The 27,660-nt window shown below is 34.5% G+C and overlaps 1 protein-coding gene across 2 annotated transcripts in view; it reads left to right on the top strand.

Annotated features, from left to right (window-relative positions):
• The window catches only part of MGAT4C (MGAT4 family member C), a 537,929-nt gene extending 510,365 nt beyond the window's left edge, over positions 1–27,564 (top strand). For both annotated transcript variants that reach the window (XM_066254797.1, XM_066254798.1), the window contains 3 exons: positions 14,005–14,157; positions 20,369–20,516; positions 25,141–27,564. In XM_066254797.1, the coding sequence (XP_066110894.1) occupies positions 14,011–14,157; positions 20,369–20,516; positions 25,141–26,282 (1,437 nt within the window). In that variant the 5' untranslated portion in view covers positions 14,005–14,010 and the 3' untranslated portion in view covers positions 26,283–27,564. The remainder of the gene's footprint in view (positions 1–14,004; positions 14,158–20,368; positions 20,517–25,140) is intronic.
• Positions 27,565–27,660: the final 96 nt, after the last annotated feature.

The raw sequence follows: 27,660 nt of genomic DNA on the forward strand, positions 1-27,660 counted from the left end.
ACCCAGGTGATTCTATGTATAAAGAGATGAGGAGTTTATTTGGATTATTTGTTTCTTTAATTTGCTTTTTATCTGTGGAGTAGTTTGTTTAATAAATGACACATATTTTTGTCTGTTTTTTAATCTTTTTTTCCCTCTGCTTTGGCCTTCTCAGCCAATTCTGTTTGTCCCAGGTATTGTTTTCATTTACATGTAAGCTGAAATTTGTGCTATTGTCTTTCCCCTATTTGTGCTGACAGTGTACACAATGGAAGGTTATTTTATTCTGACTGTTCTGAGTGAATTTTGGGGAATTATAAGTTGAGGGACTAGATATTAGAATTTAGGTGATCACCATAATTCTCTAAGTACTTCTGCATTTCTTTCTTTGTCAACTCTTTGAAATTACATTCTGAGTTTTTGTTGTTTTCTATTTTACATCATGCCGAGTGCACAGAAGTATGTTTCCAAAGCACTATTTCTACACCTCTCCTACTATTTGAAATATCGTATATTGCCTACCTCCTCATATTGTGCATTTATGTGTTTACTAGGATAAGTAGATATAATAAAAAATTGTGTTTTCTGCCAAAAATGAAATTACATATGATATAACTTCTATTTCATTCAACTGATAAGTACCACAAATTATTATACCATATATTTGGATAGTGCGTTGACAATAAAGTATATAAAATATTATATAAAACCTAACAGGTAAACTGTATACCAGTAGTGGTTAATGAGCTGACTCTGCAGCGAATTCTAAGATTTAAAAGACAACTGGAATCATCCTTTATAGAGATAGCTCAAGAAAGCCTTATTTTTTTTCAATTTGTAAAATATGTATAATATCATTATTGAAGCCTTATCATTGTTATGAAGATTCAAGGTACTCATGCAAAGTATATTGCCCAGCACTTAATAAATATTAAATAAATGTTAATAAATATTTTTTATCTTTATATACCAATATATATATATTTGAGCTCTGCAGATACATTTGGTAGTCATGCTATTTATATTTCCTCTATTTGTCTAAAAAGAATAGAAATGGAATTGTTCTCGACTTAGCATTTATATTGAACTTATTTAACTTTTAAAACAAAGTGTTATATATATTTTATCTTATTTTCTTGAAAATATTGCTGTTTGTGATTTTGTGTTTATAAAATAAAAGAGATATATTTTCCAAAAGATGATAAAAATTTTGAAAATTCAAAGTAACTTTTTAAATATTACTGAAATACTACAAGTACCTTTTAATATGTGAAAAACTTTTTTTTTTAAATAATTTTTTTTAATGGGGCGACATCAATAAATCAGGATACATATATTCAAAGATAAAAAGTCCAGGTTATCTTGTCGTTCAATTATGTTGCATACCCATCACCCAAAGTCAGATTGTCCTCTGTCACCTTCTATCTAGTTTTCTTTGTGCCCCTCTCCCTCCCCCTTTCCCTCTCCCTTTCCTTCCTCCCCCTGTAACCACCACACTCTTATCAATGTCTCTTAGTTTCATTTTTATGTCCCACCTACGTATGGAATAATGCAGTTCCTGGTTTTTTCTGATTTACTTATTTCGCTTCGTATCATGTTATCAAGATCCCACCATTTTGCAGTAAATGATCCGATGTCATCATTTCTTGTGGCTGAGTAGTATTCCATAGTGTATATGTGCCACATCTTCTTTATCCAGTCATCTATTGACGGGCTTTTTGGTGGTTTCCATGTCCTGGCCACTGTGAACAATGCTGCAATGAACATGGGGCTGCATATGTCTTTACGTATCAATGTTTTTGAGTTTTAGGGGTATATACCCAGTAGAGGGATTGCTGGGTCATAAGGTAGTTCTATTTTCAGTTTTTTGAGGAACCACCATACTTTCTTCCATAATGGTTGTACTACTTTACATTCCCACCAACAGTGGATGAGGGTTCCTTTTTCTCCACAGCCTCTCCAACATTTGCTATTACCTGTCTTGTTAATAATAGCTAATCAAACAGGTGTGAGGTGGTATCTCATTGCAGTTTTGATTTGCATTTCTCTAATAGCTAAAGAAGATGAGCATCTTTTCATATATCTGTTGGCCATTTGTATTTCTTCCTGGGAGAAGTGTCTGTTCATGTCCTCTTCCCATTTTTTTATTGGATTGTTTGTTTGTTTGTTGTTGAGTTTTATGAGTTCTTTGTATATTTTGGATATTAGGCTCTTATCTGAGCTGTTGTTTGAAAATATCATTTCCCATTTAGTTGGCTGTCTGTTTATTTTGTTATCAGTTTCTCTTGCTGAGCAAAAACTTCCTAGTCTGATGTAGTCCCATTCATTAATTTTTGCCTTCACTTCTCTTGCCTTTGGAGTCAAATTCATAAAATACTCTTTAAAACCCAGGTCCATGAGTTGAGTACTTATGTCTTCTTCTATGTACTTAATTGTTTCAGGTCTTATGTTTAGATCTTTGATCCCTTTTGAGTTAAGTTTAGTACAGGGGGACAAACTGTAGTACAGTGTCATTCTTTTGCATGTGGCTTTCCAGTTTTCCCAGCACCATTTATTGAAGAGGCTTCCTTTTCTCCATTGTGTGTTGTTGGCCCCTTTATCAAAGATTATTTGACTATATATATGTGGTTTTATTTCTGGACTTTCTATTGTATTCCATTGGTCTGAGTGTTTATTTTTCTGCCAATACCATGCTGTTTTGATTGTCTTGGCCCTATAATATAGTTTGAAGTCAGGTATTGTAATGCCCCCAGCTTCATTCTTTTTCTTTAGGATTGCTTTGGCTATTCGGGGTTTTTTATAGTTCCATATAAATCTGATGATTTTTTGCTCTATTTCTTTAAAAAATGTCATTGGAATTTTGATGGGAATTGTATTAAATTTGTATATTGCTTTGGGTAATATCGCCTCTTGATTATATTTATTCTTCCTAACCAAGAACAAGGTATATTCTTACATCTCATTATATCTTTTTCGATTTCCCTTAACAATGGTTTATAGTTTTCATTATATAAGTCCTTTACATTCTTTGTTATGTTTATTCCTAAGTATTTTATTTTATTTTTTGTTGCAATCTCAAAGGGGATTATTCTTTTGAGTTCCTTCTCAATTGTTTCATTGTTGGCATATAGAAAGGCTATTGACTTCTGTATGTTAATTTTGTATCCTGCAACCTTACTGTATTGGCTTATTGTTTCTAGTAGTCTTTTTGTGGATTCTTTGGGGTTTTCGATGTATAGGATCATATCATCTGCAAAAAGTGATACATGTACTTATTCTTTTCTGATATGGATGCCTTTTATTTCTTTGTCTTATCTGATTGCTCTGGCTAGAACCTCTAATACCACATTAAATAAGAGTGGAGAGAGTGGACAACCCTGTCTTGTTCCTGATTTAAGGGGGAAAGCCTTCAGTTTTGTGCCATTTCATATGATGTTAGCTGATGGTTTATTATATATGGCCTTTATCATGTTGAGATATTTTCCTTCTATACCCATTTTGTTGAGAGTCTTAAACATAAAATTGTGTTGTATTTTATCGAAAGCCTGCATCCATTGATAACATCATGTGGTTTTTGTTCTTTGTTTTGTTGATATGGTGTATTATGGTAACCGTTTTACGTATGTTGAACCATCCTTGAGATTCTGGGATGAATCCCACTTGATCATGATGTATTATTTTTTTAATATGTTGTTGTATTTGATTTGCTAGTATTTTGTTTAGTATTTTAGCATCTGTATTCATTAGAGATATTGGTCTGTACTTTTCTTTTTTTGTGCCATCCTTGCTGGTTCTGGTATGAGGGTTACGTTGGCCTCATAAAATGTGTTTGGAAGTATTGCTTCTTCTTCAATTTTTTGGAAGACTTTGAGTAGAATAGGAACCAAGTCTTCTTTGAATGTTTGATAAAATTCGCTGGTATAGCCATCAGGGCCTGGACTTTTATTTTGGGGGAGGTTTTTAATGGTTTTTTCTACTTCTTCTCTACTAATAGGTCTGTTTAGGCTTTCTGCTTCTTCTTGACTCAGTCTAGGAAGGTTGTATTGTTCTAGGAATTTATTCGTTTCTTCTAGGTTGTTGAATTTAGTGGCATAAAGTTTTTCATAGTATTCTACAATAATTCTTTGTATATCTACGGTGTCCGTGGTGATTTCTCCTCTTTCATTTTGAATTTTGTTTATATGAGTTCTTTCTCTTTTTTCCTTGGTAAATCTTGCCAAGGGTTTGTCAATTTTGTTGATCTTTTCAAAGAACCAGCTCCTTGTTCTATTAATTTTTTATATAGTTTTTCTGTTCTCTATTTCATTTATTTCTGCTCTGATTTTTATTATCTCCTTTCTTCGGCTGGTTTTGGGTTGTCTTTGTTCTTCTTTTTCTAGTTCCTTAAGGTATGAGGTTAAGTGGTTCACTTGGGCTCTTTCTTGTTTGTTCATATATGCCTGAAGTGATATGAACTTCCCCCTTATCACTGCTTTTGCTGCATCCCATAAATTCTGATATGTCGTATTGTCATTTTTATTTGTCTGTATATATCTTTTGATCTCTGCACTTATTTCTTCTTTGACCCATTAATTTTTTAAAAGAATGTTGTTTAATTTCCACATTTCTGTGGGATTTTTTTCTTCTTTCTTGCAGTTGATTTCTAGTTTCAAGGCTTTATGATCAGAAAATATGCTTGGTACAACTTCAATTTTTCTGAATTTGCTGATGTTGCTTTTGTGGCCCAACATATGGTCAATTCTTGAGAATGATCCATGTACACTGGAGAAAAAAGTATACTCAGTCACTTTGGGATGAAATGTCCTGTAGATGTCTATCATATCCAGGTGCTCTAGTGTTTTGTTTAAGGCCACTATATCTTTGTTGATTCTCTGTTTGGATGAGCGATCTAGAGCCGTCAGCGGTGTATTGAGGTCTCCAAGTATGATTGTATTTTTGTCAGTTTTTGTTTTAAGGTCAATAAGTAGCTGTCTTATATATTTTGGTGCTCCTTGGTTTGGTGCATATATATTAAGAATTGTTATGTCTTCTTGATTCAGTGTCCCCTTAGCCATTATGAAATAGCCATTTTTGTCTCTGAGTACTTTTGCTGTCTTGTAGTCAGCATTATCGGATATGAGTATTGCTACACCTGCTTTTTTTTGGATGTTATTTGCTTGGAGTATTGTTTTCCAGCCTTTCACTTTGATTTGTTTTTATCCTTGTTACTTAGATGAGTTTCCTGTAGGCAGCATACAGTTGGATTTTCTTTTTTGATTTATTCTGCTACTCTGTGCCTTTTTATTGGTGAGTTTAATCTGTTTACATTTAGTGTAATTATTGACACTTGTGAGTTCCCTATTGACATTTTATGTATTGCTTTCTGTTAGTTTTGTGTCTTGTTTGATCCTTCTATTTCGTTTTTCTATCTTTTGTTTATATTTGGTTGTATTCCATACATCTTTCCTCTGTTGCTATCTTTTTTATCTCAAGTGCTTCTGTGGTGGTTTTTTCAATGGTGGTTATATTTAAGTAATGGAAAGGGTTCCTACCCTATTCATTGTAGCGCACTATTTTGTGAGTACTTTTGTACTCCATTGTCCTTTGCAACTGTTAATATCCATCCTCTCCTCTACCCCCCTTTCTTTTTGTTGTTGTCACAGTTTAAATTTGGTTTTATTGTGTTCTTCTTGGAGCTTTTACTTGTGGCTTTGTTTTTCTTTTTGTTTTTTGTATCTGATTGGAGAACCCCGTTTAGTAATTCCTGGAGTGGGGGTTTTCTGATGATAAATTTCCTCATCTTTTCTGTATCTGTGAATGTTTTTATTTCTCCTTCATATTTGAAGGATAGCTTTGATGGGTATAGTATTCTTGGCTGAAAGTTCCTCTCTTTCAGGACTTTAATTATTGGGGTCCACTCTCTTCTAGCTTGTAGAGTTTCTGCTGAGAAATCTGATGATAATCTAATGGGCCTTCCTTTATATGTTATATTCTTCCTTTCCCTGGTTGCCTTGAGAATTTTTTCTTTGCTGTTGGTTTGTGCCAATTTCATTATGATATGCCTTGGAGTAGGTTTGTTGGGGTTAAGAAAACTCGGAGTTCTATTTGCTTTTTGAATTGGAGGCTTTAGTTCTTTCCACGGGCTTGGGAAGTTCTCATCTATTATTTGTTTGAATATGTTCTCCATTCCATTTTCTCTCTCTTCTCCCTCTGATATACCTACTATTCTTATGTTATTCTTTTTGATGGAGTCAGATAATTCTTGTAGGGCTATCTCATTTTTTTTTAATTTTTGAGTCTCTTTCTTCTCTCTGTTGTACCTCAAGTTGCTTGTCTTCTATTTCACTAATCCTCTCTTCTATCTGGCCTGTTCTATTAGCTAAGCTTGTTACCTCATTTTTCAGCTCGTGAATTGAGTTTTTCATTTCTGTTTGATTTGTTTTTATAGTTTCAATTTCCTTGGAAATATATTCTTTGTGTTCATTGAGTTGTTTTCTGAGCTCCCTAAATTGCCTTTCTGTGTTTTCTTGTATATCTCTGAGTATTTTTAGGATTTCTATTTTAAATTCTCTGTCGTCTACCTCCAAGGTATCCAATATCTTAAATTTTTTCTCCATAGATTTTTTCTTATCTATCTGTGTTACCTCTCTTTCTTTTGTATCCGTGATATTCGATTTTCTCTTTCTTAATGGCATCTGAGGGTGGTTTTGTTGATAGTATTAATGAGATTCAATAAAGAATAAAAAGTTAAAAAATAAAAAATCAAAAAGAGTTGTTTTTTTAATTAATAATAAAATAAAGAAAAATAAAATAAAATTTAAATTTTAAAAAAAGGAAATTATTTCCCCCCTCCTTTTTTCCTCTCCTCTCCTCTCCCCTCCCTCTTGAGAAAATCTTGTGGTGAACTGTGAATTATAACAAACAATGCCTGTAATGGAGGGCCTGAATTGGGGAAAAGAAATAAAGGGGCAAAAAAAAAAGAAAGAAAGAAAAAAGAAGGGGGTATGAACCCACAAAATGCAAATGAGGAAAAAATTTGGGTCAAGAATAAAATGATTTGCTTTTAGGTGTTGGTTGACTAAGAGTTATGATGAGAGTAATAGGAGGGAAACAGGAAAATGGGGGGACAAATTAAAAAATTACTATTGTATTTAGTGGAACAAGAACTAGATAAAATGGAGAGCCAGTGATGGGAGCACTGCTAGTGAGTTAAAAAGGTGAAGTAAAAACCCCCAAAATGCCACAAACATAATTTTGAGTCCAAGATAAGATAATTTGTTCATTATTGAGGTTTGAATGAGAGGAGTTGTAAAGGAGAAAGGAAGAAACTAATATAGAGGGAGAAAAGAAAGAGAGAGAGAGAAAAAAAGAGGGAACCACTAAAAGAAGAAAAAAGAAAAAAGAGGAGAGAGGGAGAGAGAGTTAAGGGTTTTGGAGTGCAACCCTCATAGAGGGAAAGGAAGAGGAAAGAAAAGATAATGGGAGATGTAACAGATATGGGTAGTGTAGTTCAAGGAGAGAAGAGAGTAAGACCAGCAGAGAGTTAATCAACCAAATTGGAGGAGGAAAAAAAAAATCAAGAATGAAGATAAGAGAAACAAACAAACAAATATAATAAAAGGGGATAGGTTATAAAGTCTGCAGATTATTCTTGATTTTGAGAGGTTATCTTCTTGCTTTTTCTTTTCTCTCCCTCTTCCTGGTCAGTGACTCTGTACCCGGGTTCTGCCCCTTTGGCACGCTCAGGTAGAGGTTTGCAGTTGATAAATCTCTATGGCGATGTCATATATTATGCTTCAGTCTTGTTGGCAGTCGAGGCTCATTAGTATTTATAGGCTCTGACAGTGAGAGGGTCCGTGTTCCTGGAGCCTTTCTCCTAGTCTTTCCTTCCTCAATTAGTAGCCTGATAATCCAGCTATGGGGTTGCTGCTGCCTCTCCCTGGATAGTAAGAGGCTCAAAGAGCTGGCAACTCCCCACTCTATTTCCACTCAGCACAGGGCTCTGGGTAAGGCTCAGTCAGTCAGAGCTGCTAGCATAATCAGGCGGGGCTTCCGCTCACTCAAAGACCTCTTCCTCTGCCACTCTGTCCGGTAACACAGGTGGGCGCCCACTCCTGGGGCGCTTGGAGGAAACTCTCGCTCAGTATCTGCACACGCGCAGACCAGGATATCAGGCTGGCAGTCTCACACTCTGAGTGAAACCCCCACCTGCATGGAAAAGTTCCAGCGTTGGAATTGGCTCTTGCTTCATCCCCGTGCACGGCTTTTGCAAGGCACTGGGGTGGCCCGAGATTTCGCTTTTGGCCCACACAAAGACCCCTGACTCTGCCCCTCTGTGGAATAACACAGGCGCGCACTGCCGAGGCACTCGGAGGAATCTCTTGCTCACTATCTGCGCACACAGACCAGGATAACAGGCCGACTGCCTCACCCTCTGAGTGAAAGCCCCACCAGCACTGAAAAGTTCCAGCGTTGGAATTAGTTCTCGCTCCATCCCCGTGCGCGGCTTTTGCAAGGTGCTGGGGCGGCCCAGAGATTCCGCTTTCGGCCCACACAAAGGCCTCTGACTCTGCCTCTCTGTGGGATAACACGGGTGCCCACTCCCGGGGCTTTGGAAGGAATCTCTCGCCCACTATCTGCGCTCGCCAACCAAGGGATCAGGGAAAATGGCTTCCCCACTTGTCTTTCTTTGTCTGGGTTTGGTGCGAGTGTTAGCTTGTATTGCCCGGGTTGCCACAGGAACAGTTTTTCCTCGACTTGGATCTCCATGCCACAGCCTGGTTCGGCCGTTTGTGCCGCAGCCTGGATCTATTCACCCCCTTTGCCCACCTCAGTTTCTATATTCTCAGTTCCCAGTGAACACCGCCCTGTTTAGATTAGTGAGGAAGGCGGAGGATTTCTTACTCCCTATTTCCTTGGGGGTTTCGTTATATATTTAGCCAATTTTTCGCTCGACCATACCCTCGGGTGTATTGTGAAACATCTGGAGGCTCCAAGGATAGGTTTTTCTGTTTCTGGTTGAAGATCTTGTTGAGTTTTGGGGGAGATTTATCGGTATCGCTTCCTACCCCGCCATTACTCTGACGTCATCTCATGAAAAACTTTTAAAAGCAAAAGTAAGATAGAAAATTTCTGATAATTCTCCTACATTGTGATAGCAACGGTTAATACTTTATATAATATATTGTTTCCAATTTATTTTATAATATCACTATCTTGAAACTACATAGCTAAACTTTTGCTCACAAATATATAAGGTCTACCAGAAAATTCTGTCCATTTCTATCACAACAAGTTTCAACACGTAAGCACATGTTTATTTGGCTCATGTGTGCTTCTCTATTTTTATCACTTAATGTATACATACTGACATAGCAAATTAACTAAAACAAAGTTGATTCACATTAGTCTTATGTGTGAAGCCATAGTGTACCCATGGCTACTGATAAAGTTCATTTATGCCACTGTAAGTTTTACAAATTTCAACAAGGAAGAAATGCTACAGAAGCATGTCTCTCACATCCACCTTATTCCCTGAACTTAGCACCCTCCGACTATCACTTGTTTTTGTCCTTACAAAATTTTTTGAAGGGCAAAAAATTCAAAAATGAAGAAGATATCAAACAAGCACTGGTTAATTTTTCTCATCAAAAGATAAAACCTTTTTCAAAAATGGGATATACAAATTACCCTCATGCTGGTAAGAAATCATTAATAATAATAACAATTATATTATTTAATAAAGTTTATTGACGGTAAGAAAAATTTATATTTTGTTTTATTCTAAAAGTGGACAGAACTTTCCAGTAGATCTTATAATTTTTCTATTTGGATATATTTCAAAGTAAAATTATTGAGTCAAAGAGAATATATATAGTTTATGCTATTAATACATCTCCCCAAATTAACATTTAAGAATATTGTGTCATTTGTGTATGATCAGATTCTAATTCTTAGAATTTTTGTTAATTTTTAAAATCTAGATTAAAAAATGTTTACAAACAAAATGTTGTTTTCTCTATAGAATAATTCCCATACAACAGAATTTCACTTGGAATGCTTTGGTTCAAAATTTCTGTGTATTTTATTACTGGTAAAAGGAGGTTATAGAAAATATAGACAATAAAATCTTTGCCATTTCTCTAAGTAGTATTTTTTTTCTGATATATCTCCATGGGCAAGGAAAACAAAAATAAATAAATAAATAAATGGGACTGTATCAAAGTAAAAAGATTTTTGCACAAGAAAGGAAACCATCAACAAAATGGAAGGGCAACCTACTGAATAGAAGATATTTGCCAATGTACATCTGATAAGGAGTTAATATCCAAAAATGTATAAAGAACTCATACAACTTAACACCAAAAATAAGAAAATAAAAAGAAAAACCAATTAAAAAGTGAACAAAGAACCTGATTATATACTTCTCCAAAGAGGGCCAGTGGGGCCTACAGATGGCCAATAGACATATGAAAAGATACTCAACATCACTAAGCATCAGAGAAATGCAAGTTAAAACCACAATGAGATATCACCTTACATCTATCAGAATGGCTATTATCAAGAAATAAATAAACACGTGTTGGTAAAAATATGAGAAAAAATAAACTCTCATACATTCTTGGTGAGAATGCAGACTGGTGTAGCCACCATAAAAAATATCATGAAGGTTCAGCAAAGAATTAAAAGTGGAACTGTCTAATGACTCAGTGATTCTACTCATGGGTATATATCCCCAAAAACCCAAAACATGAATTTAAAAGAATATATGCACCCCTATGTCCATTGCAATATTATTTAGAACAGCCAAGATATGAAATCAACCTTAAGGTCCATTAATAGATGAGTGGATAAAAAGCAGTGGTATATATGTGCAATGGAATATTACTCAACCAAAAAAATTATCAAATATTACCATTTGTGACAGCAAAGATGGACCTAGAGGATATTATGCTACATTAAATAAGTTAAACAGAGAAAAACAAATACCATACAACTTCATTTACATGTCAAATCTAAAAAGAAATATAAATAACCAAAGAAAACAAATTCATAGAGATAGAGAACAGACTGATAGTTGTTAGAGGGGTAAAGGTTGTTGGATTGAGACAAGAGATGAGGAAGTACAAATTAGTAGTTATCAATAGTCACAACAATGTAAAGTACATCATAGTGAAGATAGTCAATAATATTGTAATAACTATGTATGGCATCAGCTAGGTACTAAAAATATCAGGGGGAACATTCTATGAAGTATATAATTGTCTAACTAGTGTGCTACTATACTGTATACCTAAAAATAATAGAAAGTAATACTGAATTTAAACTGCAATTAAAAAATAAAATTTTTTAAAAGACAAGGTTATAAATAATGGGTCAATTTTTGACTGATAAATATAAATTTGAAAGTTACATTATTCTAGAAATGGCATTATAAAGCAAAAGAAAAGATAGATGATTTAATCTATTTTGAGGTATACAATATTAGTATTTACCAATATCCAGTTCTTTTTCATTTCTGGTTATATATGATATTACACTTCCTCACACTCTTGAAGTTAGAAGTGGTGATGTGACCAATAGTTATGGTCAATGATCTGTGAACAGAAGATCATCAGCTCTCCACACAAAATAAAATAAAATAAAATAAAATATTTCCACTACCTCATATAAGACACAAAGTAAAATTCCAGGTGTATTAAAAATCTATCAATAAAAACAAACCCAGAAGAAAATAAAGGAGACTTTTCATGCAACATCAAAAAAAAGTTGGATTTTTAAAACATTGTCCAAAACAACCCAACATTCTTGAATTAAATTTGAATTAAAACATCATACTGAAATACTTGCAGAAAATATTTAGGTATTTTCAGTATAAACAATATAAAATATGATTTTTACATATATTTAAAACTCTTACACATTAACCAAAAAACAATGGCTAAAATAAATGGACCGTAATTCTCATAATATTTTTTAGAATTCTTCTCCACTTCTATTAAGCCTTTCTCCCAATTCCTAATATTCTTTCTTATAATTTGCAAAGGCCCATAAATTCTTTCTTGCATTAATTCATCAGAGACATTGCTTTACAGCTATGTCCTAGTGTCCTAAGACTTTGAGGTACAGGCCTTTTTCATCCTGAAGTTCTTTATGCACATTAATACTACATTCTGAAGATGAACCCAGGGAAACCCAGTGCACAAGTCAAAGAGGCATAATTCCTAGGCTTTACTTAATTTTAAGACGAATGATTCAACTAGTCTTTTTATTATTTCAGATACGTTTATACTTTTAATTTATTTTTTTCTTGTGCATTTGTATTTATTGGAACCCAGAGGGTGGGTCAGTGGTTGGTTGTACCCCACCCAGGGTCCTGTCCATTCTAATCTTCCTGGGATAGCTTTGGGAGCTCTTTCTTTTTCTTGGAGCTGTTACCACTCTAGCAACCTGCAGCATCTTCACGTCCACCACTGAGTGGCTCCTGCTTTGAAGATATTTTCCTCTTTTACCTGCCTCTTCAGCATCACTACTCAGTTTCTCTTTGGGGAATGATGTCTCCTTTTGGGAAGATTTCCACTGCCAATTGTCTCCTCAAGATCACTAGTTACCTGCTCCTCCTTGGAAAATGATATGTTTTTCTTGGGTTCGAGTCAAGAGACAGATGGGTCTTCTATTCCATTGTCCTGAGGAGTCTCCTGGAGCTTTTGCTTTTTTCCACTTCGGGGTTTTTCCCTTGTGTCTTTGCACTCCACTGGCCTACTTTCTGAAGATGCAAGGGCAATTGCAGCCCGCCTTTCTTCCCCTTTTCACCTGTTTCTCTAGCATCCTGCCATCTCAGCAGCCTCTCTGTCTGCCTGAAGTGGCCTCCTTCGTGGCCACCAGATTCTTTCCTGGAACCTCTCCGGTCTCAGAGAAGGATAGCTGCTGCTCCACTTTGTACTTTTCAAAAAACGGTCATTAATCTAAATGCATCTATGATTGGAGGATATCACAAAACATAGAAGAGCAAAAGTGAAAAATATTAGATCTTTCCTAGCGTGCTGATTTTAATTTTGCCTTTTTGCAGCCTCTGAATAGGTTAAGCAAGTCAATGCAGATGTGATGCTCTAGGATCTATTCTGATTTAATGAGAATTGTTGAAAAAATAAACAACAAAAAATTGTAACTTAGACATTCTCAAATATATGTTTGGACTTAAGCCCCAAACTGTAGAGATCTTGAATAGGTTAGCATAGAATAGGGGCACAGTTCAGTGCCCTGAGGCAAAAGTCACAATGGCCTCACTGATAACCATACTGAATACAGAGCTTGCTAAACACAGCGTGAATGCGTTAATAACTATCATTGACAGGGACACTGTTAACCCCTGGAGTCAGCGTGTTCCTTGCCCTCCCCCTAATGCCCTGAGAACTTCCTTTTTTCCTTTATTTAGAGTTGTTTCTGCTAAAATATCTGAGCAAGACTGTGGTCAGGACTTCCTCTGGATCCTCTGCAAGAGATCAGGCTGGTAGCCTCCCTTGGTGCAGCTCATCTGGCCTCCACGTAGTCATTGCCTTCACGACACAGAGCCTTAACTCCTTTGTGCTCTCTTTCTTTCCTCCAGATTCCCCCACCATCTGCAATGGATATTAGTCCCAAACTTCTCTGGTTTCTTTCCTTTTTATTACCTCATATTATCAGGTGGGAGATAGTACTGTACACCTATATCTCACTGATAAAAGTTGACATATCTTTTTTCTCTTTTACTTTTGTTCTGTTTTACATTAAAGGCATATCTTTTCTTACATTATTGTTACCAATACTTATTTGTTCAGAAATATCTGAAATTTCAGTTTGATTTGCTCCACATCAATATAAACCTCTTCATTGACCTTCTGCTGATGTTTTAATAATCTGTGCCAACCTTATGTGTGAAACTGGAAACAATTTAACTTCAGACATGGGAACAGTGAGAATTTATAAAGGCTTAGCTCTTGCTATATATGAGGAAGAAACATTTTCATTTAAATTAATTGTTAGTAATTATGTACCTCTTTTCAACAGGAAAGAATGTTTAAATTTCATCAGGTGAAACGTATTTTTGAAATACTGGATAAAATGAGATGCCTGCGGAAACGTTCTACAGTGTCATTCTTGGGAGTTCTTGTAATTTTTCTTCTATTTATGAACTTGTACATTGAAGATAGTTATGTTCTGGTAAGTTTTGGAGGTTAATTTTGTTCTTGTTGTTGTTTAAAATAAGCCCTAAATTAAACTAGGCTTAGTTCATTGGTTACCTAACTTCAATTCCAGACTATTGGAAGAGACTTAGTTTGAGTAAAATTATAACATACATATTTTCTATCTACTTATTTTTTGTATTCATTTTATATTACCAATTTCATAATTGTTTTAAATTATGTTGCCTTATTTTCTTTAATGCCATATATATAAATATATATGTAGATTCAATATGCATATTTATTTACAAGTAAGTTAGCTATCATCACAGTGCTGAATTAATATTGGGTAAACTATTTCAATATTTAGGCTTTACTTTAAAACATATAGAAGAACAAGCAAATTTTGCTTAATGGTTTTATACCTTACTTTCTCTACTTTTTCATATTATGCATTTATAAAATTTTATTGTCTAACTAAGGACACTAATTGTGCTTTTTTGCTAAGAAGTAATATTTTATTACAATATGTGACAAAGCATTTAGATTTTGAATACCCCTGAAAGGCTACCATGTTATGTGTTTATATTCACTGAAAAGTAATATAGAACCTCAAAAACCCAAGATATCTTGATGTAAAATTATACAATAGTTTATAAATGATAAAATTGGTATGTGATATATAAATTGACTTTAAGTGAATTATAGAAATATTCAAAAGGACTTACTCTGGCCAGTTGTGAGAACTTAAATTGTTTATTGTTGTTTTGTAATTTTCACATCATTTCACATGTTATGAGAATAACATGGACATTATTGCTTATTTTTTTATCTGAGCTGAGCTTAAGATACTGAGAAAACTCCTAATCTTTACGTTATCACTTCTGGTCACATATTTCAAAAAATCAAAGGCTGTATAGAAAGCTGAAAAGTACTCTTCATCATGCAAATATATGCTGGAAGTTTGAATTAATACCTTAACAAGAGATAATTTGACAATAACCACAAAGAGAATTTCCTAATAAAATGTATTATTTTATTAATTAAACATGATTTATTAACTACCTACTATTTTCCAGGTATTATTCCATATCCTATGAGGCAACCATATGATCTTGGTCATTTGGTTGTAAAACACTTGCTTCTTTTAACGTTTGTCTTTGATGGTGAAATTCTGCCAGATTCCTATTACTGTCTCTGCCTTAGGCCTTTTATCTACAGTTATAGGCCTTACTCTTGTGGACCCTTCATTCTACCATTCACCGTTAATTCACAATGGCAAAAGTCATCACAGATTAATATAATTTAACTGGGCATTATTTAGATTAAAAAAATAGCACTGGACAAACTTACTATTGATATACATTTTGGATTTTATCTAACCTGATTATGAAACTTAAGAACAATAGAGCAAGGCCCACATGATCCAGCAAGTTTTTGATAGAATTAAAGATCATAAATTAACTAGAGGTGTTCTTGACTAATGATTTAATTTTGTAAAAATATTTATGTTTTTGTTTGTTTATTTTGTTGGGGGTTTTTTTGTGGCAGAAACAGAGAGTCAGAGAGAGGGACAGACAGACAGGAGGGAAGAGAGATGAGAAACATCAATTCTTCGTTGCGGCTCCTTAGTTGTTCGATTGCTTTCTCATATGTGCCTTGACCATGGTGCTACAGCAGACTGAGTGACCCTTTGCTCAAGCCAGTGACCTTGGGTCCAAGCTGATGAGCCTTGCTCAAACCAGATGAGTCCGTGCTCAAGCTGGCGACCTCAGGGTCTTGAACCTGGGTCCTCCACATCACAGTGCGACACTCTATCCATTGCACCACCGCCTAGGCAGGCAAAAAAATTTATGTTTTGCACCTGTGTGTACTGGTAGAAGGAAATCACATTTGCTAAATCGAAAGAAGGGTATTGGCAGGATGCTTGTATTCAATTATTTGCCACATTTATGAGACACTTTCAAGTACAATTGTAATGTTTCACTTGAAACAGACAAAAAATCATTGTGTACAACAAACATCTTTATCTCTTTTTGGAATAAAACCTCTTTAAATTCATTACAAAATACATAAGATATAATAGACTATATATCAATAAGATCAAATACTATTGCCCTGTTTTGTAAATTTTTACATATTCCTATCTAAACATAGGTCTAGGCACCTAATATAAAAAGTATGATTTAATGAAGTAGCTCATACTAAAGAACAGTTTCTCAATGAATTTTTCTCTGGCTATATTTAGCATATAACTATCTAGTCAAATTTGCAAATTAGCCCAGGTATAGAGAAGAAATTACTTCTTAGTTTTAAAATCTGAAATTACTTTTACTTATATGAAGTTAGAAAAAATGGGTTAAAATATTTTTAAATATGAGAACATCTATTTCTGAAAATTTAATGAGAGTATTTTTGTCAATTTTTCCTGTTTTATAGATGATATTCTCTACCTAATTTATATTTTGAGCTAAATTTTATAGCAATGCTTAATGTGTATAAATGAAACATTTTTAAATTATTAATGCAAAATTACATTAAAATTGTTCTTTTGAAAATGTTTAATATCGATGAAAAAACTGATCCCCTACTAGAATATAATGCATTGTTCATTTAACAATTTTTCCTGTTGACCCTTTTATCTGTGTTTATTTCATTTTTCATAAAATTATATGGCTAGCCTGACCTGTGGTGGCGCAATGGATAAAGCGTCAACCTGGAAATGCTGAGGTTGCCAGTTCGAAACCCTGGGCTTGCCTGGTCAAGGCACATATGGGAGTTGATGCTTCCAGATTCTGTCTCTCCTCTCTCTGTCTCTCTCTCTCTCTCTCCCTCTTCTCTCTAAAATGAATAAATAAAAAAAAATTTAAAAAAATTATATGGCTAGATTTTCTTTCTTGACTCTAAAATTCCACAATGTGTGCAATTTTCTAAGTTTAGACATTAGTTGGCCTTTCTTTCTTTCTTTCTTTCTTTCTTTCTTTCTTTCTTTCTTTCTTTCTTTCTTTCTTTCTTTCTTTCTTTCTTTCTTTCTTTCTTTCTTTCATTTCAGGAAAAATAATCGTTATACTTCAGAGAAATCAGATAACCAGAAGTGGTAAAGTGTCTGGAGTTACTTAGCAAATCCTATTCTTCTCTTTTTGCTAGAAAATTCATTGGTGGCCTGAAATTCTGGGCTTATTACAGTTTAGTGTGTGCTTACATATTCTGGACATATATGCCTGTCAGTGGGAAAGGAAGCTGAGCTGAGAATGAGACAAATAGTATTACAAGGCAAACTGAGTAGAAGAGATACTGCATGCCCCATCGACTTAGCCTCTGGGCTGTGAGCATCTTCAAAGTAGCCACTAGGGTATATATTTAGTCTGTAGGTAGTCCATTGAATTGTACTGCCATCCAGGAAATGATTGTCATAAAGCTTTGTCTTATTACTGAGAAATACACTATTGCATATAGCTATAGAATAAAAGGTATATATTCAGGAAGAGCTTGGCAGTTCAGGTATATGCCCCTAGAAAGCAGCCAACCGGCTAAGATGAAAATTGCATTATGTATTTATGCTGATAAATGTAAGCCTTATTCTTGAAAATTTTGTATAAGTTCCATTTTATTTTATTATCTGTTATGTCCTTCAATCAGGATAAAGGTATTTTATCTTATCACAGAAAAAAAATTGAATTTTTATGTGTTGAAGAAAGAATTGTTAAAGTGATATTCAATATCTGGCATTCCTTTAGAATGTGACATCATCTGGGAACAGAATGGTAAAATGAATTCAATATTGTGACTACTGTAATTTTTATAGCTACATCTTCTAGACCCTATTAATTAGAGACATGTTATATTGCTATTAAAGCAGCTAATGCTAAACTGAGTCCCAATTATTTCTGGCAACCTAAATTGTTTTTTCAGCGAGAGAAAGAAAAAGAGAGAAGAAAGGAGAGCATGAGAAGCATCAACTTGTAATTGTGGCACTATAGTTGTTCATTGATTGGTTCTCACAGGTACCTTTACCAGAGGGCTCCAGCTCGACCAGTGACCCCTTGCTCAAGCCAGTGACCTTGGGCTCAAGTCAGTGACCTTGGGCTTCAAGCCAGTGACCTTTGGGCTCACACTAGAGACTTCAGGATCATGTTGATGATCCCATGACCCAGCACTCAAGCTGATAAGCCTGCACTCAAGCCTGAGACCTTGAGGTTTCAAACCTAGGAACTCAGTGTCCCAGGTTGTTGCTCTATCTCTTAAGCCATCACCAGTCAGGCCTAGATTTGTTCATTTTTAAAACATTGATATTTTATAATTTCTCAGAAAGACAATAATAAAAATATTTAAATGTAAAAAATTAAAAATAATCAGATTCAATGTGTATTCAATTAGTTTTTATGAGAAATATAGCATGCAAGGTTTAATTTCGTATATTTTGAAACTGTGTAACATACAGATAGCAAATACATTATAAATCTTATAAAAGACCAAACTATTTTTTTGTACAAATTATCAAAGCAGTATAAAATATAGAAATACAGGTTAAAAACCTAATAGAAGTTCATAAACAGAACTGAATATACAGAAAAGATATAATTAGAATAAATCTTGATTTAGCAAGAACCAAATTAAAAGCTTGTCCCTATCATGGTCTGTAATTCTCAACTTTAATCTTAAACAAATTTCAGTCTGGTCATATTAAAAATTTGATTAGTCACCTTTTTCATTGCCATTTGAATTTGACACAAAGCTATAAATGTTCCAGTGGAGGTACAGTTTGAAGTGTTACTAATCCTTTAGAACAAGAGTTTAATTAAAGTTTATTGACCACAGCAAAATAATGAGAACCTAATTTATTTAATGCATTTGCTTTCTCTTCAATGGTTTTCACATGCCTAACCTGCCATTCTACATTGAATAATCAAAATAGAACTACATCACACCGCACAGTACAGTAGACAGCTTGAAAAAAACACCAATTTTTTTTCTAACTAGGTTGCCCTCCAAAATATTCTATGTGTAATAAGCCATATACAAAAGCCAAGGAAGTCATTTTGTTAATAATGTATATGCAATAGAGGCCTGATCAAATGGTGATTGAATAATCAAAATATCAATTCCACTTATGTCAAAGAAGGGAGAAAATAGTAAAGCAATTAATGGTTAACAGGATACATTTTAGCTGAGTATGAATAAGTTTTCTTTAATATAAACATTCTGGAAGATTGAATGGCATAAGACCATTACCAAATAGATAATAGGGAACTTAAATATAAAAGGATCAGACTTTTCACCTCCCACAGAATTCCACACACACTCGTGTGCACACACACACACACACACGAGCAACAAGCAAACATATGGAAAAGACAAATGCAAGAACTGAAGACATTTCCTTGACTTGGTACAAATACATTCTAATTGAGGTCTCAATGAGTTTTGAATAGAACACTCTCATATCAGAACAGATGTTCTCAACAGCCTTCAATCATAGTGACCGAATAAGTTACTAAGTAAAACTTCTTGATTAATAAATTATACAAAATCTATTATATCTAGTACTAAATCTTCTTTATTATTCCTAAAATTTCCCATCAGAAATAATGTGTGATATTTTATGAGACAATGGTTGAAAAAGAGTAAATAGCTTAATATGAATCTAAAATGAGGAATTTAGTGGCAATTAGTTTTACATGAAACTGTAAAATATATTAATATCAAATTTTAAGATCCTGGAATTAGCTTGACCTGTGATAAAGCATCAACCTGGAATGCTGAGGTCGCCTGTTTGAAACCCTGGGCTTACCTGGTCAAGGCACATATGGGAGATGATGCTTTCTGCTCCTCCCTCACTTCTCTCTCTCTCTCTCTCTCTCTCTCTCTCTCTCTTGTTCCCCTCTCTAAAAATATAAATGAAAATTTAAAAAAATCCTGGAATTATTTTGAAGTATTTGAATTTTACCATGGAGTCAGTGAGAATTTTCGATAGTTATGTTTTTTATATACTACCATTATTGATGTATGCTACCAAAAATCAAATGTAACTATAGTATAAAGAGTAGAATATAGAGAGCCTAGAGCAGAGACCCTAAGTAGGAATCCAGGTGAGAGATAATGATCTCCAGTGATGCCAGTAATTAAGGTGTAAATGATATGCATATTATATATCAGACCCATATATTTATTGTATAAGAAGAAACTTTTTTCAATTCATGACCATCTATTATTCGTTTAGTATCTCTGCTTCTTTTTTTGGCATCCAGGAAGGAGATAAACAACTTATAAGGGAAACATCCACACATCAACTGAATTCAGAACGTTATGTGCATACTTTCAAAGATTTATCTAATTTCTCAGGAGCCATCAATGTTACCTATCGCTATTTAGCTTCCACTCCTTCACAAAGAAAGAGTAAGTATTCCAACACTTTTAAATCTAGAACACATAAAATACTTTGTTTAAAAATAATTATTTATTTTATTTGTAAAGCAATAAAAGTTTATAGGGTTTGCTAATATAATTTACTTTGGTAAAATAGACTGCTTACAAAAATTAGGGGATCAGGGAGCATGCAGATACTCCAGTACTTTCTGCCTTTTGTATAGCACATTCTCACCAATGAAATATATTGGAATCCATGGGAGGTCGAAAAGACCAGAGTAACAGGCTTTATTGAAAGGAAAAAAGGAACCCTGCTGGACACTTCTCTGGGGAGAAGAGCACCAGTACAAGCTAGGGGGATGAATTTTATAGGGTAAGGGATAGTCTTGAGCAAGTGGGTGTTGAATTAAAAGTCTGGTATGTCCGGAATGCTCCTCCTTGGGGCTGCTTACCAGCTTCTTGGAATTCCTGTGTCTCAGGGGTGATAGTAATTGTGAGGTCTGACAGATAAGCAGAACATCAAAAGGGCAGTTTGGAATTCATGTATCTATCAAAATAAAAGTTAGTTTTGCATCTCATTTGCATAATCAACCAACTTTCTTTGCCTTGTTTGCTTTTCTGATGTTCTTGTTTAATAAAAGAAATTCAAATGCTTCTTTTTTTAATCACATTATATTCATTTTGAAATATTCCCTAATTTTTGTGAGCAGTAGATTTAAATGTTTCTTCACAGATTACAATTATTTAGTGGTACAATTATATTAAAAAATTTGGCCCTGGCCGGTTGGCTCAGTGGTAGAGCGTCGGCCTAGCGTGCGGAGGACCCGGGTTCGATTCCCGGCCAGGGCACACAGGAGAAGCGCCCATTTGCTTCTCCACCCCTCCAACGCGCTTTCCTCTCTGTCTCTCTCTTCCCCTCCCGCAGCCAAGGCTCCATTGGAGCAAAGATGGCCCGGGCGCTGGGGATGGCTCTGTGGCCTCTGCCTCAGGCGCTAGAGTGGCTCTGGTCGCAACATGGAGATGCCCAGGATGGGCAGAGCATCGCCCCCTGGTGGGCAGAGCGTCACCCCTGGTGGGCGTGCCGGGTGGATCCCGGTCAGGCGCATGCGGGAGTCTGTCTGACTGTCTCTCCCTGTTTCCAGCTTCAGAAAAATAAAAAAAATAAAAAATAAAAAAATTTATAATATCTTACTATAATATTAACATTTTGACAGTTTGTTGTAGGATCATGTAGAGAAACTAGAAAAAATATTTATTTATTTATACATTTTAATTCTCTTTGTTATCATTTAGTTTTTATTGAATTTTTTGAAATGACATTGGTTCACAAAACCATACAGGTTTCAAGTGTACAACTCAACAAGACATCACTTGCGCACACCATTAGCCCAATTTTAAATCTTTATTTTAAATGTTAAGTTATCCTTTCAAAATAGCCCCATATTGACACATTTTCAAAGTTTCAGTGGTTTGGTTTGTCTAACTTGCCACCAGCATTAAATTAGTGAAAAAGTCATTGTATCTGGTTTCCTAAGGTACTTTAATAATTTATCACAAACTAGGAGGTGTAAAACAATAAAAATTTATTCTTTCACAGCTGTGGAGACCAGAAGTCTGAAATCACACTCTAGGGGAGGTCTTAGGAAAAATTCTTTTTTATTGTATTTATTTATTTATTTTTATTTTTCCAAAGTTGGAAAAGGGGAGGCAGTCAGACAGACTCCCGCCTGCGCCCGACCGGGATCCACCCGGCATGCCCACCAGGGGGTGATTCTCTTCCCATCTTGGGGCCTCACTCTGCAGCAATCAGAGCCATTCTAGCGCCTGAGGCAGAGGTCATGGAGCCATCCTCAGCGCCCGGGCAAACATTGCTCCAATGGAGCCTCGGCTGCAGGAGGGGAAGAGAGAGACAGAGAGGAAAGAGAGGGGGGAGGGGTGGAGAAGCAGATGGGCGCTTCTCCTGTGTGCCCTAGCTGGGAATCGAACCCGGGACTCTTGCACGCCAGGCCGATGCTCTACCACTGAGCCAACCGGCCAGGGCTGGGGAAAATTCTTTTTTGCCTCTTCCAGGTTCTGATCACTCTTGGCATTCTTTGGTTTGTGGTCACATGATCACAATCCCTGTCTTTATCTTCATGTGGCCTTCCTTCTTTTCTCTGTCTCTGTCCTCTCCTCTTATAAAGACACTAGTCATTAAATTTGGGACCACTCGAAAATCAATTTAAGTTCAACACAATATCCTTAACTAATTACATCTGCAAAGACTCTACTTCCAGATAAGGTCACACTCTGCGGTTTCAAATAGACATGAATTTTTAGAGGAAATTATTCAACCTACTACAGGCAGTTTGAATCCATGAAGTAACATACTACATATTACTGATTTTAAAATACCATATGTTACAGAAAGTATCATGATCTAATTACTGTACCACCAAGAAAATATAAGTATTTATTAGTTTTAATTGTGAGATGCCATCAATTGTAATATGCAACCTGATTTTTAAATATTTCTATATGAAAAAATATGAATTTTAGAATCAATGAAATACAGTGATATCATTAACTTCTTTATAGATTATGTGGACACCACAAAAATTCAGTTTCCTGTTAGGAAGTGTTTATGCAAGTGAATTTGTGATCACCAGGTTGAGGAAACTGTAACTTTATTCAGGTATCTTTAGGTCTTTTTTTCATTCTACCATTTCAAATATCTACTGCTCCTAATTTTCTAATTGCATAAGACTGCCACTATCTTTTTTTAATCTACATCTGTTCACCTTTATTCAAACATTACTCATTTCCCTTTTTCATGCTAAGTTTGCTAATGTATATTGGTACAGAAGCCAACTGCTTTATACTAAGAAGCAATATGAAACAAAGGATAAGAGCAAGACATTTTGGATCTTTCCATCACACTACCTATGAGGCATGGCACTTTCTCCACATTACCTAATCTCACAGTGATTTAGTTTCCTCATCTATATAATGCAGTGATGATGCTCACAAACTATCCTAAAAGACTTAATGAATATTAAGATACAAGTTACAAGTAAAATGCATATTTTCTGCTTTTTATGTGGAAAGTATTATGTCAGTGTTGCCATTATTGAGCACTAATGAAGGCTGGTGGCTTCAGTTTAATGGTTTAATAATGTTTTCAGTTTTCAGAAGTTAGTGTGGTGAGTCAGGTATTTAAAAAATGTATAAACCTCTACCTGTATGACAGACTAGTAATAAGAATTTTTCTTGGAAAAGCTTTTTAAATGTTGCATATTTCATTTTATTTAAGTGTCTATATTTAAACTGTGATCTTGGTAAGACAAACAAACAAACAAACAAACAAACAAAATAAAACATTGCTCTCCAAAGGATGGTTCTGAAATTTTATTTAGTTATTAGTCATGGTAAAAATGAGAACTTTAAAGAGTGAAAATATTTCAATAGAGAGACATCTAACACCTCTCAGACGCAAACTGCCACTTCACCAGGTTTTATTTTATTACTTAAAAATATCTGCTTTCTAATTTTATGCTTTAGTAGCCAAATAAAAATTTTTCAGATATAATTAACATAAAAAGTATTTTAAAATAAACAATAATATTCATGAATTAGAACAATGTACCGTACATTTGAACAATAATGCAATTTTTCAATTTGAGTTTATGATACTGTTTGCACTCTAGTTAACTTCCTAGATAAATTTCAAAATAAAGTTTTGAAGGCCAATTAGAAATCCTTCTGATAAAAGATAATGTTAGTGATCAAAGAAAAAAAAAAGATGACATCTTTTTATGAAAATTTTAAGACAAAAGAATAAGATACTCCTAAATTTCTTTTTCATAATTTAAGACTAGTTTGTCATTCTTAACTGTAAATTTCCTCCTTCTTTTCCAGGTTTTTATTTCTTTTTCTGGTGACAGAGAGCATGAGAGAAACATATAGGGACAGACAGACAGGAAGAGAGAGAGATAAGAAGCACCAAGTCTTCACTGTGGCACCTTAGTTGTTCATTGATTGCTTTCTCATATGTGCCTTGACCAGGGAGATACAGCACAGAGAGTGACCCTTGCTCAAGCCAGTGACCTTGAGCTTCAAGCTAGTGACCTATGGTCTCAAGCCAGTGACCATGGGGTCATGTCTATGATCCCACGCTCAAGCCAGTGTCCTCATGCTCAAATTGATGAGCTTGCACTCAAGCCAGTGACCTAGGTGTTTCGAACCTGGGTCCTCTGCATCCCAGCTCAATGCTCTATCCACTGTGCCACCACTTGGTCAGGATCCATGTTTTTTTTTTAATAACATGAGTTTTATATAAATATCTTTTTTAATGGGTATAGATGACAACATAAAGCTGCAGAACACTTTAAACCATATTTTTCATTTCACAAACAAATGTTTATAGCAAAAGACCTCATAAATCGTGTTTAAGATTCAATTTTTTATAGAAAACATCAATTATGTATAAACTACTATAGCTTTTATGTGTTTAGAATAATATTTAAGTCACGAAGTGCTCTATACATAATCATTCACTAGATTTACTTAATATAGTAGCAGACTTCAGGGGGAGAGAACATTTTGTGTCTTTGTTTCTGTTATTCAAAACCTATTTTACATTCAATTTATCATCTTCCTTAATTCTTTTGTTCAGGGTTTCTTACAATTGGACTTTCATCAGTGAAGCGAAAAAAAGGAAACTATTTACTTGAGACAATAAAGTCAATTTTTGAGCAATCCAGCTATGAAGAACTGAAGGAAATCTCAGTGGTGGTTCACCTAGCAGACTTTAATTCATCCTGGCGTGAGGTCGTGGTCCAGGATATCACACAGAAATTTGCTCACCATATTATTGCAGGAAGATTAGTAGTTATACATGCTCCAGAAGAATACTACCCAATTCTGGATGGCCTTAAAAGAAACTACAACGATCCAGAAGACAGAGTCAAATTTCGTTCCAAGCAAAATGTAGATTATGCTTTTCTGCTTAATTTTTGTGCCAATACTTCAGACTATTATGTAATGCTTGAAGACGATGTTCGATGTTCAAAAAATTTCTTAACTGCCATCAAGAAAGTGATTTCATCTCTAGAAGGAACTTACTGGGTAACTCTTGAATTTTCTAAGCTTGGCTACATTGGAAAACTTTATCACTCACATGATCTCCCTCGTTTGGCACATTTTTTATTAATGTTTTATCAAGAAATGCCTTGTGATTGGCTATTGACTCATTTTCGGGGTCTGTTGGCTCAGAAAAATGTGATTCGTTTTAAACCTTCTCTCTTTCAGCACATGGGTTACTACTCGTCATATAAAGGGGCAGAGAATAAGCTGAAGGATGATGATTTTGAAGAGGAATTATTTGACATTCCTGATAATCCTCCTGCAAGTCTGTATACCAACATGAATGTTTTTGAAAATTATGAAGCAAGCAAGGCCTATAGTAGTGTTGATGAGTACTTTTGGGGAAAACCGCCCTCAACAGGAGACATTTTTGTGATTGTGTTTGAACATTCAAATGTAATTAAGAAAATTAAAGTGAGTACTGGAACGGAAGATCGACAAAATGACATTTTACATCATGGCGCCTTAGATGTTGGAAAAAATGTTATACTTATCAAACAAAGTAGACAATGTGATACTTACATAAGACTAGGAGAATTTAAAAATGGAAACTTTGAAATGACAGATGTGAATCAAAAAATTCCATTTGATATAAAGTGTATAAGGATATACGTGACCAAAACACAAAAAGAATGGCTGATTATTAGGAGTATTAGCATTTGGACTTCTTAGCCAATTCAATCAGTATGTCCAGTCACTGAAACAGGTATTCCTGTTTCTTTTTTTGTTACCTTCCTCTTTTGCTACCTTTGTCCTTTGTGGTAAAGCTACAGATGGGATATTTTTAAAAGAAAAGTTAGTCACCTTGGCAGCTTTGATTTACTCATTGTCATTATAATCATTGAACTCTAGTATACACTTGTATTTATTTCAACTTTTGAAGTTAAATATAAGTTTACAGTTAATGTAATTTTCATTTATATTTTAATGTTATCATGTTAGTATTAAGCTTAACTGAATGTCAAAAAGGTGGCTGAAGAACTTATAAAAAGAAAATTTTATTTACTGGAAGATAAGTCTTGAAAAAACAGTTGCCAACTGTATAAAATTCATTAAGAGTTGATCATTTATATCATCAGATAGCCTTTATTAAGGATCTGTGTGACTATACAGTAGGTTAAAATGATAATCTGTCCTTTTTTTGTAAACTTAGGTTTCCATAGACTCTCATACATCTACAATGAATACCTCCTCATTAAAATAATGTCTTTACAATGAAATTTTGCGTGTAGGTGGGGCTATAGGAAGAAAAGAATATTTAAAAAATCTCTTCCCTGATTATTTATATAAAAGGAAGTATTGGTCCTTGTATAGAAACACTTAATTGAGCAACTATTATAAAAAATACATTTTCAGTAGGAGGCAGTCTTTTTCTAGTTTCCCTTTTGCATCAAAATGAATAGTTATGCTCAATATTTTTAGGTTACATTGGGTACCTGTATTTAATAAAAAAAAAATAAAGAAGGCCTAGTTCATTCTTATAAACATTTTCGGTATATACAAAAAATTTTTGAAATTGATTTTATATGTTTTGTATTAAAAATTGTGTAATTGGAATCATTGTGATTTATCATATATATTTTTTGGAGTTTAAATGGACGTTCTTATAAAGAAGAAAAGTAAGAAACGTAGACATCTGTTGACTTTTCTACACTCAGCTAATTCATAGCAAATCAGAATGAGAGAAGAGATGAAGTTCTTACATCTAGATAATGCCCTTCTCCTTGTATAGTGATTGCTCCTGACACAATGTATGCTTTCTGTTCTCTGATATACCAGTCTCAAGACAATAAGTTACTTCATCTGGAAATAGTTGGTATAATTTTTCCATTAATCCTATTAACATTCTGTAGAGTAATACTAAAGTGTCCTAAATTATGTTTTTGTGGTATATGTACCTAAATGGTAAGCAAACCTGACTAAAATTTATTATAAATATAGACAATTGTGAATACACCATTTGTCCATCAAATCAATTTAGGAAACGTCCTAAAAACATTGTTTTTCAGAATGTCCTGAGCTTGTCTCATCCTTTCAGTTTTTGATAAAC

Source organism: Saccopteryx bilineata, chromosome 2 (assembly GCF_036850765.1).
Source record: "Saccopteryx bilineata isolate mSacBil1 chromosome 2, mSacBil1_pri_phased_curated, whole genome shotgun sequence".
NCBI classification, from domain to species: Eukaryota; Metazoa; Chordata; class Mammalia; order Chiroptera; family Emballonuridae; genus Saccopteryx; species Saccopteryx bilineata.